The sequence below is a fragment of the Canis lupus genome, chromosome 21, assembly GCF_003254725.2.
Source record: "Canis lupus dingo isolate Sandy chromosome 21, ASM325472v2, whole genome shotgun sequence".
Classification (NCBI taxonomy): domain Eukaryota; kingdom Metazoa; phylum Chordata; class Mammalia; order Carnivora; family Canidae; genus Canis; species Canis lupus.
The window spans coordinates 27,537,666-27,551,947 of NC_064263.1; the positions used below are offsets into that span (position 1 = coordinate 27,537,666).

Consider the following 14,282-nt stretch of genomic DNA (forward strand, 5'->3'; position numbering starts at 1 on the left):
TACATTGTGCTCCCTGTGAGGAGCTTACTTCTTCCTCTGCCTATGTCTCTGCCTCTCTCTCTCTGTGTCTCTCATGAATAAATGAATAGAGTCTTTTAAAAAAAGAAAAGAAAAGAATAGAAAAGGAACCTCAACTCCTACCTCAATGTGAAAAATCTTTGAATTGTAATATTAACCTAAATTTGAAAGATAAAACTATAAAGATCCTAAAAGAAAAAAATAGAATAATTGATTTTAATGAGGTTGAGAAAAGCAAAGATTTCTTAGTCTGCCAAAAGCATAGCTATAAAAGAAAAAAATCAAGGATTGAACCTCATCATAGTAAAAACATCAATTTCAAAAGAGAGCATTATAAATTTAAAAAGCCAAGTCACAGATGGGGAAAATATTCACAATGCATATAACTGAAAAAGAAAGTTCTACAATCAATTAATGGAAAGATAACCCATTAAATTTTAAGTGACTGGTTTAAACAGGTAAAGAGCAGTAGATGAATGGCTAATGCACATATGAAAAAGTGCTCAGCATTATTATTCATGAGGAAATAAAAAATCAAATCAGAATGAGATACCAATCTCACAAAGAGCAGTAGATGAATGGCTAATGCACATATGAAAAAGTGCTCAACATTATTATTCATGAGGAAATAAAAAATCAAATCAGAATGAGATACCAATCAAACTTATTAGCATAACTAAAATTAAATACTACAAAACTAAATACATAAAGTATTGGCAAAAATGTGAGTCAATTGGAGCATTGAGGCACTGAGTACAGTACTTTAAGAAACTCCTCTTCTAGTTCATACCCCCAATTGTTGTTTTTTAATTTATGTACCAAAAACATCAAAGAATATTTGTACTAGCTGTCTATATAGCAGCTAAGATGAGAAAACACCCACATATGTCAACTCGAGGTTAAACAAATTTGCTGTATCTATCCAATTGAGTACTACTGAGCAAAGAAGGAAAAAGTATGAAGAAGGGGAAAAACGGTATACAGAGAAGCAATATTGTGGAATTTCAAGGTACCAAGAATAAAAAAAGTGGAGCCTAATGTAGTAGAGTAGGGAAAAAATGACCTATAAAGGTAAGAAAGTTCAGTTTTGGTTTACAGAGGCCTAGTTATGAATAAGTGAGGTTTAATTGTTTCTACATGCCAAAGTGTATTCTAATGGTTTTAAAACTACAGAATTACTGATTCTATACAACTCAATACAATAGATATCAACATTTTACAGGTAGAGAAACCAAGTCACTGAGGAGTTAAGTTTTTACAGTTTAGACATATAGAACCAGAATTTTATCTCTAGTCTTCTTTACTATATTAAACTAAACCTTAAAAGTGTTCAGAGAAAATTATTACAACCTAGCAATTGTATATACAGCCAATCCATCAATAAAGTATAAGAGCAAAAATAATTTTTTAGACAGGCAGGAACCCAGAAAATTTATCATTTTCTACAACCTTTTTTTTTTTTTTTAAGATTTTGTTTATTTGAGAGAGAGAGAGAGAGAGAGAGCAAGAACAAGTACATGCAGGCAGAGGGGCAGAGGGAGGAGAAACAGACTCATTGCTGAACCAGGAGCCTGAGACGGAATCCATTCTAGGACTCTGGGATCATAACCTGAGCCAAAGACAGACACTTAACCAAATGAGCCATCCAGATGCTTCTGCATCTTTTTTTTTTTCTTCTGAATAAAACCAGAATATGTACTTCAGCAAAATAAAATAAAAACCCAGTTGCTAACCAAGTTTGAATGGAACTTATTCAAGGATGGCTTGTAACGTAATCCCAGGAAAGCAGTAACCTGATATGCCTTTTAAAAAAAACAGAGGATGTATTAAAGCCTTGCACAAAATATGGCCTCAAAAAAGTGATGTCAGAAATTCAGAACTCCGGTCCCATCCCAGACCTAAAGAATCATAATTTTCATTTTAACAAGATCTTGAGGATATTTGTATGGTCATCTGATTTTGTAAGCATTTAATTACCATTATGGATAAATAGCGGTAAGTAACTAGGGAGATGATGAAGAAAGTCCATCTTATCCTGTTAGCATGCAAAATGGAAGATGACTTTAATTTTAGAGAAACAGAAAGTTGTCCTAGAAAACCATGGTCCAGTGTGAATTGAATGGAAATTTGACATAATTGTGGGCAATTGAATGAGTGAAAAAGGAAGGAATTGATTTCATATTGATGAATATGGGTTGGTGATATAGGATTCTATGCCATTCTTTTTTTAGTCATACCAGGTATTCCAGATACTGTGTTGAAAAATGTGTATTTAATCATATTTCAATAAAAATTTATTTGCTTTAAGGTTCAAGCAACTGAAACATGAATGTATAATATTTAATCATACCTATAAGATTGTACGTAGGAATGTCTGGGTGGCTCAGTGGTTGAGCATCTCCCATCAGCCCAGGGCGTGACCTTGGAGTCCCGGAATTGAGTCCCACATCAGACTCCCTGCATGGAGCCTGCTTCTCCCTCTGCCTGTGTCTCTGCCTCTTTCTCTGTGTCTCTCATGAAGAGATAATAAATAAAATCTTTTAAAAAAAGACTGTATATAAGTTTATATATCATATCCAGGCAAGTATTATGCTGTAGGTGACTAAATTTGGGAATGAAGAAGGGAGAGAAGGTAGAAGTATGAGAAGTTTAAGTATTTCTTGTCTGCAGCCTACATGGCAGTAAATAGGATCTAAAGATAATGGAGAAAAAAGAATGTTTATTGAAAAATATTATACATCTTTAAATAATTAAAATTAAATTTAAATAATTAAATATTAAAAATAATTAAAAGATGGTAAACATATTATTTAGACTTTCTTCAGTATGATGAGCCTCTTAGGAAAGCCTAGTCCTCACACCGAGAATTACGCTGCTCATCTGATATTATCCCTAAGCCCCAAGGGTCTCTTGGCAGCAGGGCTGGGTTACATACTGGGATCCTTATAGAGGCTCAGCTCCAAGAGGTACCTGTGTGCATACGTGGCTGGGCAGTGAGTGGGAAGGGCAATTCTCCCTCTGCTGGGAGCCAGGTAAGATGCCAGAAGCAGAAAGAGCAGACCAGGGAGAGGGACTATTGAGAACTAATCTGGAAGACCAGGAAGAAATGGAGCAATGGGAGCCAAGGAGCAGGGCAGGTACTGAGAAGCACAGGACTGCAAAGCAGAGGTAGAAGAGTACAGATGATGGGAAGTGGGTTTCAGAGTGGCAGGCAAAGCTGAATGTTGTGGGAATTAAATGAGATATCAGCAGCAAGTTTGCAAACAAATATTTATTCCCAGGGGGAAAAAAAACATTCAGTTACATCAAGGAAATGTAGTGAATTGTGATTCTGTGTGGCCCAAATTTGACATGTGTTATGTATTTTATTGTTTCACTCAGCTTTGAAATTTGACTGATTCCCATATCCCTATTTGCTAGAAAATAAGCTTTTTGGGTTATTTCATTTAGCTTGAGCTCTACCTTTTTACAGGATCCTGGTAGTCGGAGCTTTCTAATAGCTGTCTTCATAGAAGCCATTTATACTTAGAAATAAGTACTTCAAATACATCTGGGTATTTGACCAATCATCACAGACAAACTGGAAATAGGCAGATCAGGGATTTTTTTTAAAGTTTAAGGTTTACCTATGAGGAATATTAAATGGGAATGGGTCACCAAGGTCCTACCTCCCATCAGTGTAGGCATAAGGAAACCTACCTTCATCTTTATTATGCTACTGGACCAGAATGATGCATCCCAATGTCCACCGTGTCCTTCATGACCAAAAGTTCTGGACACAGGGATCTACTGTTTCCTATTCCCCAATCCCCCACCATCGCTCAAACCAGACTATCATCAAACAAACAACAGATGCACAATCTAGTTTGAAGTGCAAGAAGCAGCATTCTTTGGTCTTGGCCTTCTAATGCATGTATGATATGCTGTACTTTTTATTTTGTTCACAGGTATCTTGTGCAAACAAGAGTATTTAAATTTGAAAAAAAATAAATAAAAAAATAAATTTGATACAGTATTTCTTATTAACATTTTGCTTAATGGCTTTAATTTCCTCTTAAGTAGGCCTTTGCTAAAGTCATAAATGCATTTTCTCTTATTTATTCTAATATTATCATAACTGTTCTGTTTTACCTCGAAAATCTTAATCCAAATGCAGGGATCTGATAAAATAGGGGTATTTTAATATTTTTATATTCATGAAATTTTTAATATTTTTATAAATTGTTAGCCAGTTGGCCAAACATTATTTATCACATGTCAGTTATTTTTTCTAATGATATAAGATGCCATTGTCATCATATTCTTTATCTTCATTCACACATTTTTTGAAATGTTATTTTTTTCTGGGGATATATATTTTTAAACTTTTGACAATATTTGTTAATATAATAACTTTACATTACATTTTGATATACCAAAGGACAAGTTTCTTCTCTTTGTCATTTTCAAAATTATACCGAATATATTTGCATATTTACTATACCTAATACACTTTGGGATTCATCTGTCACTACCCATTAAAAACTCTTGTGTTTTATTGATTGATAATGCTTTAATTTATGAGAATATTCATGGGAAAATTCACACCTTTTCACTATTGAATATTCCTATCTTCAAGAAAGAAATAAAGGATTTTCTTTATTTTCTTCAATAAATCTTTAGAGACCTCTTCTCTCCCTGCCAAACACAGACATTGTGTTATACAATACAGTTTATAGTTTTATGGCTATTTGTAAATAAATCCTTATTTTAATAAAATTTCTTCAGTGGTTAATTATTATTAACAGGGAAAGCCATTAATTTGTGATACTGATCTGTTATGTGGTCACTTTGGTGAACTATATTTTAAGAGTTTGCAGTATGTTCTTTTAAATTTTTAAGGTAAAGAGTCAATTAAAACCTAAATAAAAACTTTGAGAAATTTCTTTTCAAAAGTAGCACTCTCAAAAAAAAAAAAAAAAAGTAACACTCTCCTTTCATTTACTTGCCCTTTCTCATTTACTAAGACTTATCTATAGAATGCTGAATAGTAGTTGTGATATTAGCTATCTTTATCTTTGACTGACTTTAATAGAAATACTTTTAATAGGTCACCAGTAAATATGTTTGCTCCAAATTTCTAGATGTCTTTCATTCAGGAACTTACTTTGTTCCTAAATATCAATAATTTTATTATGAATCGCCATTGAATTTTCTGATTTTTTCCTCATCTCTTGATCAGGTTTTTCCTCCATTAATCTTTTTGTATAGCCATTCCATTGATAGATTTCTTAGGTTGAATAATTTTTTTCATTCATGAGACAAAGTCCATTGTTTCAAAGTGCAATATTCTTTAAAAGTACAGTTACATCTGACTTGCTAAAAAGTCATTTGTCCTGTTTGCATGTGTCATCATGAGTAATTATATGACTAGCTTTCCAAGAATAGGACTTTTCAACCTCAATCCTGTTAACATAGTGGGCTGAATAGTTCTTTGTTGTCATGTGCATTTTAGGATGTAAGCATCCCTGGCATCAACCCACTGGATCCAGTAGCACTCTCTCCCCTGTTGTGACAACCAAAACTGTCTCTGGGCATTGCCAAATGATCCTTGCTGGAGGAGCAAAATTCTCTCTTTTCCATTCTACTAGAATTTATAAAATATAGAAACACTCTACTTTTTTTTTTTTCTTCAAATTTGGTTGTGGGAGGTTTACTCATCTTTGACATTTCCTCTCTGCTGGATTTGATTTCTTAAACTAGTTTGGTGACTGATGTTTTTCTATAAAGTTGTCCATTTTGTATTTGTTTCCAAATCTATTGTTATGCCATTATATTTAAAGTTTTATTTCTCCATACTTTTGTTTTCTTTTACATTTCTCATGAGTTAATCACACTTTTTCTAAAATTTTCTTGACTAGTCTTGGAAAAAGTTCACATATATTCTTTTTAAGTAATAAACTTTGGTTTTATTTTTAACCGATTCATTTGTACTGCTAATCTTTGTTAATTAATTTTTCTCACATTTATTTAAATACTTTCCTAGCATCGTATGTTGAAAAAATTTTAAATTATTTACGTCTTCATTTTCTAACAAATGTGTATTCTTCAGAATACACACTGCACTCTATTGTCTTGCCCTACAGGTTTTCATATGTGGTTTTCTTATTTTATTCAGTTTAAAGGATTGTTTCTCTCATTTTTATTTTTCTGGCATAGAGAAAATGCTTAATAAATGGATGTTGTTATTGCTTTGAAAGTCTTGTCATTTTATATTTATAATACATTATTATTTGTAGGTTAATTAATAGACTAGGTTATACAGAATGAAGACCTGGAAGAGATTATTTTGTGCTTAAATAAAGAAGAAGTGGAAGAAGAAAGTCATTAGAGTTTGAATAGAAGGGACTTGGTGATTGATTGGGAAATATATAAGCATACAGGACAACTCCCAGAGTTCTTATTTAGAGAATTGGTTAATTTTTATGAAAATTATAAGCTTTATTCAGAATATATAGGAATAAGAACAATTATAGGGGAAAATGATCAATTTGGTTTTGAAATATTGAATTTGATTTACTCGTGAGAAATACCTACGGCAATGTTCAGAAGGAAGTTCTAATCTTCAAGAACCTGGAAACTACGGCTGTCTTCAGATATCTTTTTGAAAATTTTCATTAAATAGGTGAAAGATGAAACTGTGAAAATAAGTGAGATAATTATTTAAATGACTCAAAAATGGGCAAAGCACAGAACACTGAAGGATTCCAAAGTTAAGGTTCTTTGGGTACAGTATGGGAAACCAGAGAGAGAAATTGCTGAGTGATGGGAGAAAAGTAATAGAGACTAGTGCCTAGACATGAGGAGAGAAAATTTCCAGAAGGAAAGTATCCTCAGTAAAATATGTAAGTGTTGGATAAATGAGAGGATCACAAAAATGAGTCAACTGAATTTGGCAATTCTTTTTTTTTTAAGATTTTATTTATTTATTTATTCATGAGAGAGGGAGGGGGAGAGAGAGAGAGAGAGAGAGAGAGAGAGAGAGAGAGGCAGAGACAAAGGCAGAGGGAGAAACAGGCTCCATGCAGGGAACCCGACGTGGGACTCGATCCAGGGACTCCAGGATCACACCCCAGCCGAAGGTGGCGCTAAACCGCTAAGCCACTGGGGCTGCTCAAATTTGGCAATTCTATTTTGCTGTTATTTTTCATAGTGCGTGTAGCCTTGACAGCTGATTCTCTGGAACCTTTGCATACAGAGACCATCAATGATAAGGTTCCTTTACCCCAGAAGCCTAAAGAGCTTCATAATGACATAATTCACAGGGAATTAACACCTGGAAATTATTTACTCCAGAGATGCCATATTGACCAAAATGTGTCTGGAAGGCACAAATCTGAAAAAATATTTACCACGGACATTTTGTCAGACTGGTTTAGAGATTCCTCCTATGTGTTCCTCAGCCCTATTAAATGAAGGTATTGGAGTCATACGCAGGTTAGCACTGCATCTTTTCTGATTATTTGAGAAAATTACTTAATTGCTTTAAACATCAGTTTCCTCATAAAAATATTAGGGATAACAACTGTATTTCATTGGGTAATTGTGATGATTGGATGAGATTATAGATGTAAAGATGTTTGCATCTGGTACACAGTAAGTGTTCAAGAAATGATGGCTGTTATGGTTCTTTGTGTTTCTAGAGCAGCCCATACTATTTATCAAAATGTAATGCTTACTGCACTATGTTAAAATAATGGAAAGGTTTGCCTTCCTCTCCCTCTCTTTTTCTTCCTTCCTTCCTTTCCTCCCTTCCTCTCCTGTCTCTCAATTTCTCCCTCCCTCTCATCCCTTCCTCTCCTGTCTCTCAATTTCTCCCTCCCTCTCATCCCTTCCTTCCTTCTTTTCTTTCTTTCTCTTTCTTTCTTTCTTTCTTTCTTTCTTTCTTTCTTTCTTTCTTTTCTTTCTTTCTTTCTTTCTTTCTTTTTTTCTCTCTTCTCTCTCTCTTTCTTTCTTTCTTCTTTCTTTCTTTCTTTCTTCTTTCTTCTTTCTTTCTTTCTTTCTTTCTTTCTTTCTTTCTTTCTTCTTTCTTTCTTCTTTTTCTTTCTTTCTTTCTCTTTTCCTTCTTCTTTTTTTTTCTCTTTCTCCACCTTTGTGTTTTATATGGTATCTCTCAACAGTTAGGTGGTGCTTTATAAAGATAACCTTGGGAGATTAATTTTTGAGTTTTAGTTTCCTCATATGCAAAATATACTATCTACCTTCTAGAGTTGGTATGTGGTTGAAATTACATAATGCATATAAAATGTCAATAACAGAGAACTTTCAACAAGTGGGAGTTATAACTATTTTTGTTAGGGTGGTTCTTTGAACCATCTTGATATCACATTTATAAACATACATGTCTTGGGGATATCTTTAGCATCCACTAATAATATCCACATTTCAAATGTAACTTGATTTTTCAGTGCTTTATTTCAGGATTAGTAATTTATTTAAAAATACTGAAAAACATTTTATTATTATATTCTACACTTGAAACTAATATAAGACTATATGTTAACTATACTTTCAGTTAAAAACAATACTGGAAACCAATTTTCTCATCATGTTTAAATATTCTTCTGGGAACTTTTACAGGCAGGGATGACTTAATTGCGTTGTTTGTTGTCACCAAAGAGTATTACAGGTTTAAAAAAATGTGATGTGGCATAATTCAGGGAATCCTCTCTTTTCATTAAATGAGGAGAGTCATGGGGAGAAGCATCCAGTACTAGAAAGCTCAGGAAAACTAAAGTTCTTAAATAATCAGCAGTAGTAATTCAGTGAATGTGAGAGTGCCAGAAAAATGTTCTAAGTAATAGCTATATATTTATTATGTGTTATGTTCAATTTTTCAAATATTCCTGTCCTCTCACTCAGTCCCTCATTATGTTGGTCCTCAATAATACCAATGCTCAACCTCTGACCTTCTTCCTGACGGGTATCCCAGGCCTGAGAGCAGCCCAGGTTTGGATCTCCATCCCTTTTTGTCTCCTGTATGTCATCGCCCTCTCTGGGAACAGCATGATCCTATTTGTGGTCTTCCGTGAGCAGAATCTCCATGAACCAATGTATTATTTCCTCTCTATGCTTTCAGCCACAGACCTGAGCTTATCCCTGTGCACACTTTCTACTACCCTTGGTGTCTTCTGGTTTGAAGCTCGAGAAATCACCTTAAGTGCCTGCATTGCCCAGATGTTCTTTCTCCATGGATTTACTTTCATGGAGTCTGGGGTTCTGCTGGCCATGGCCTTTGATCGTTTTGTAGCCATCTGTAATCCACTGAGATACACCACCATCCTCACCAATGCCAGAATTACCCAGATTGGGGTGAGCATGTTGATAAGGAACGTTGCTGTCATGTTACCAGTGGTGCTCTTTGTTAAGAGGCTGTCCTTCTGCGGTGCAGTGGTCCTTTCACATTCTTACTGTTACCATGTTGACCTCATTCAACTCTCATGCACAGACAACAGAATCAACAGCATCCTCGGTCTGTTTGCACTTTTCTCCACAACAGGATTTGATTGTCCTTGCATCTTGCTCTCCTATGTACTGATCATCCGGTCTGTTCTCAGCATTGCCTCCTCAGAGGGGCGGCAAAAAGCCTTCAACACCTGCATATCCCACATCAGTGCTGTTGCCATCTTTTACATCCCCCTTGTCAGCTTGTCTCTTGTCCATCGCTATGGCCATTCAGCACCTCCATTTGTCCACACCATCATGGCCAATGTCTTCCTTCTCATCCCTCCCGTGCTCAACCCCATCATCTATAGTGTGAAGACTAAGCAGATTCGAAAGGCTATTGTCAAGGTCTTAATTCAGAAGCAGCAATAAATCTAATTAATAGTTATCTTAAAATAGAGAAAGCCATTTCTGAATGAGTGCTTTGGTAGAATAAGGTAATTGTCCCCAAATGGCCTAAATATGTTTCCAATAACCTTAAACTAAGTAACTTACACACTGTGTGATACTTGCTTAGTCATCTTGTCAGTAATTCAATATTAATATCTCCTAAATTATGTTCTGTTTTCAAGGTAAAGTGAGATAATGTATGTAAACAACTATTCATATTTGCAAGTAGTATGAGACCTGAATAAAGTATTCATCAGACTGCATATGATTCAAAAAGTCCAGATTTAATGTAGGAAACTTTGTTAATAAACCAGTTGTTCTTTTCTTAATGATATCCAAAGGACACTTGAATTAATTTGATTTTTTTCTTCTTAAAATTCTTAGTTACGTGGAAAAATAGTCATTCTATAGAGTGCATCTTATAAGCATATCAATGTAATTTAACACTGGGTCATATATAGGTATTTTGCCTTTTCTTATGTGTAGGAATTTATCTGTTGTATATACAAAATGCCATTATCAAGTGCTCAAGATCCGTTCCTGCTATTAGGTGATATTTTAAAGATTTTATTTATTTATTCATTCATGATTGACACAGAGAGAGAGTCAGAGACATAGGCAGAGGGAGAAGCAGACTCCCTGTGGAGAGCCTGATGCAGGACTTGATCCCAGGACCCTGGGATTATGCCCTGAGATGAAGGCAGACACTCAACCACTGAGCCACCCAGGCACCCCTATTATCTGAATATTAAAAGTTGATGATAGCATTGCTAACAACCCAGGAATGAGCATCACACAATTCTCCTAAGATTAGCCTTGATAAAGGGAAACTTACACTTTTGGCTCATGTTTTATCTCTATCTCTGTCATTATGACTCACTCCATCTGTGGGCCCATTAGATCAGTAGCAGTACAGCCTAAGCTTGCTGATATTTATATGTAGCTCCTTTCTGATTGTTGAGTTTCTCCTTTGAGATGGGTACCATTTAGTGGATATTAGAAATGGGATGCAAAGATTTCTACCCTCTGTGCCCATTTCAATATGTATTTCATATTCATTTTCTATAGACTTATCTCTGTTCTTTCAAATTTGCTAGTTCCATTAACTGACCAACTATCCAAGCCTTTCAGCAAAGTAAAGAAATCCATGTAAATCCACATAGCTCAGGCAATCTCTCTAACAACCAAGGGCACTGTCCATTATGAGAATTTTCCTTTAGCACTTTTTTTTAATGGCCACCCATGTGTGAGGCTGTTGTACCACTGTATTCTCCTCTTGGTTAGTACTAACTTGCCTACTAATCCATCCATGAACCAAGCCTGTATGTTTTCCTTCTCTTCCAGTGACTTATCAGAATCTTCAGTGAGGCCATGGATGTGAATTAATGGAGAGGCACATATAATACAGTGATAAGTATCATAGGATTCTGGGACAACTATTCACAAACTTAATTTGTGCTTACTTTGTACGTCTTTCCTACTGTAATGGTTTTAATTTCTCCGATGTGCTAACATGAAAGTTTTCCCAGTTCATAAGTGTAATATAACCAATTATATACCTAGGCATCTGGGGGAATAACTACAGGTATGAAAATCATTATGTTCATTGTGAGATAAAATTTTCCATAATTCCATTAATCATCTCATCCCAATCATCTCATAATTTAATCAAAAAGAGCATGATGGCACATTTGGTTGCCTGTTATGAATAAGAGATGATATCCTTTGTCCAATAGTCCTCAAGGAATTTGGGTATTCTCCTTTCCTTAAAGAACAAGTACATTTGGAAATGAACAAAGATCCATTTTGGAAAAGATCTGGATAATTTGTATTGCCTAATTCCAGTGGCATGGCACATTGTTTCATCAAGGGCACCAAGATTCTTGTTTAAGTAATGGGCTTTAGAAATGGTCATCCTATTTAAATTCTTAAATAGACTAAGCAACTTAAATATTTAAATTTCCCATTAGGGTATTTGATGTCAGCCTGATGCTCACAAGTTCTTTATTTTAAATGCATTTCAATTAACACTCTGATGCTGTCCATTGTGCTTGTCTCCAGAAACACTTTCATCTATTGCAATAGATGGGGGTCCTGTCACCCTGATTGCAATTTTAGCCTTTCTACTCTCTACAGTAATTACATTTAATTTACTTCTGGTTTTTAAGTTCTGCCATGTGTCTCAGGATTCCTTCATCCTCATTGTTAGTAGGGAGGTCAGTTCCATAGAAACAGCTTTCATTGCCAAGTCTAGCCTACAGAGCACAGCAATCACTGAACTACAAAGACACCAGATTTAAAAAATGAATTATTTATTGCCTTAGTGAAGGAGTATACTCTCTTCTCCCAGAGAAAATAATCATGTGATAAGTTCTCTGGTCTTAAGATAAATCCATTCTAACATGTCTACCTTCTTGAGATTTCCTCTTTTTTTTCTCTAAGATTTATTTATTTATCTTAGAAAGAGAGGGCACGTGAGCAGGGATGGGATAGAGGGAGACATACAGACTCCCTACTGAATAGGGAGCGCAATGACAAGGTACTTGATCTCATGAACCTGAGATCATGACCTGAGCTGAAACCAAGAATCAGATGTTTAAGCAACTGAGTCACCCACATGCCCTACCTTGAGATTTCTATAGTCCATATTATGCCAAGCAGATCTGGCATCTCCACCTCATTTGCTATAGGTAATCATCATGTTCAAGCTTCAATCAGCCATCCCAAAAGTGCATTATCACAATATACAGGTATCCTTGGTGTAATGGTGAACCTTAAATCATAGATGAGCATCCTATTAATAATGTCAAATTGTTCATGTCAAATTATTCTCTATGTCAATTTACATTTATACCACCAGCCACTTCTTCTGCTGACTTTTATGTAATACTTTCAAGATCCTTTCCTATAGATATTTATTTGATTCTAGTTATTGATATAATTCGGTAGTTTCTGCAATGATGTCAGTGGTTAAGCTATTTTCTCCCAAAATGTTAATAACATTTCGCTGCTCAGGTTTTGCCAAGATCAGATTGCTTATTGCCTTGGGTATAAGGAGAAGTGATTGGACCAGATCTTGCAAAGGAAAAGCATTGTAAAGCATTGTCCCCAGGTTTGGTTTTTGTAAGGTCTTCATACAAGATAAAATAAATATCCTCTGCTAAATGAGAAGGGAACTGCTTTGGCTAACATGGGATATTTAAAGGTTTCAAGATTTTTAGGCTTATTTACTCAAATGTTAACATCCCAGGAGTGAGGATCACACCATTTCCCCATTTTTTTTTATTCCCAGTATTTTTCAGTGTTCTGACTTTATAAAAGAAGACTTCAAAACTGAGAATTAAGTCTGCCTTGCAGCACTGTCACTTTTTCAGTTAAATCATGTGCTGGATTTTTAGAACTATATAATCTTTGGCTGAAGATGATAAAGATTTCCTTAAATGTTCCTATTGTGGCACTCTGACTTTCACAGCATGTCCCAAGTTGCCGATTGGCTATCCTAATCTAATCATCTTGTATTTAAGGTTTATAATGCAGATGGTTTATTATGCCATCTCATAATCTTTATAGTTAACGTTTTATTGGTACAAATGGGAGATTAGATTCAACACCCATAGTTACCATGTAACCTAATATCTCACCTTTCACCTGAATCTCATCCAATCAACCACAAGTCATAGTCATAGTAGTTTTGATGCCATTGCATTTCAGGAATCATTGTAAGCCCACTGACCACTGGCAATAGGGTCTTAGTTGTCAATTGACTATTCTGTTGGCAATGTGATTCTGGGGAACATAAGTGAGGGATAGCTGAAGTCAAAAAAGGGAAGAAAGTAAGACAATGCAAAAATTTATTATTGATTTGGATACTATTATTCAGAGTCCAATCAGGAGACAGAAACAACACAATTATTTGTAAAGGAAAAGCTTGATGTTAAGAAGTATATTAACAGGGAAATAGATTAGTGGGTAAATTGGCAAGTAGACTCAAGAGAATTACAAAGAATCTATGAATCTGTGAGATTCAAATATCTGAATCTATGAGAAGCAGATATAAGGAGCAACCACTACTCTTAGGGCAGAGATAGATCATTCAAGAAAGCTCTCCTCTCTTTCCTCTAAGTCTGTGAAGTTACTAAGGTGTCAACTGGTGAAGCTTGCAGAACAATCTGTCCTCTGGGAGTGCTAAGAAAGGTACCAAGTCTCTGAACTCTAGGTGCCAGACAAGTTTATGTCTGCTGGGCACTGCTGGAATTGGGATATGGAGAGAGTGCCCTTTATAGGACTATAATATATTTCCAGGTGAGGCTGAGGTGGGGGTAGCTCAAGGCTACCCTTATGAGATGAAGTTGGGTAGCCAGTTTGCTAGATGGCTAGCACTGTGCTGCCCC

At 35.2% G+C, this 14,282-nt stretch overlaps 2 protein-coding genes across 2 annotated transcripts in view; both read left to right on the forward strand.

The window, feature by feature from the left end:
• The window catches only part of LOC112667322 (olfactory receptor 51H1-like), an 85,254-nt gene that overhangs the window by 5,510 nt on the left and 65,462 nt on the right, over positions 1-14,282 (forward strand). The window lies entirely within an intron of this gene.
• On the forward strand, positions 8,929-9,873 carry LOC112667842 (olfactory receptor 51F2). Its single transcript, XM_025459897.3, has one exon. It carries the CDS (start codon positions 8,929-8,931, stop codon positions 9,871-9,873), a length of 945 nt encoding a protein of 314 aa, XP_025315682.3.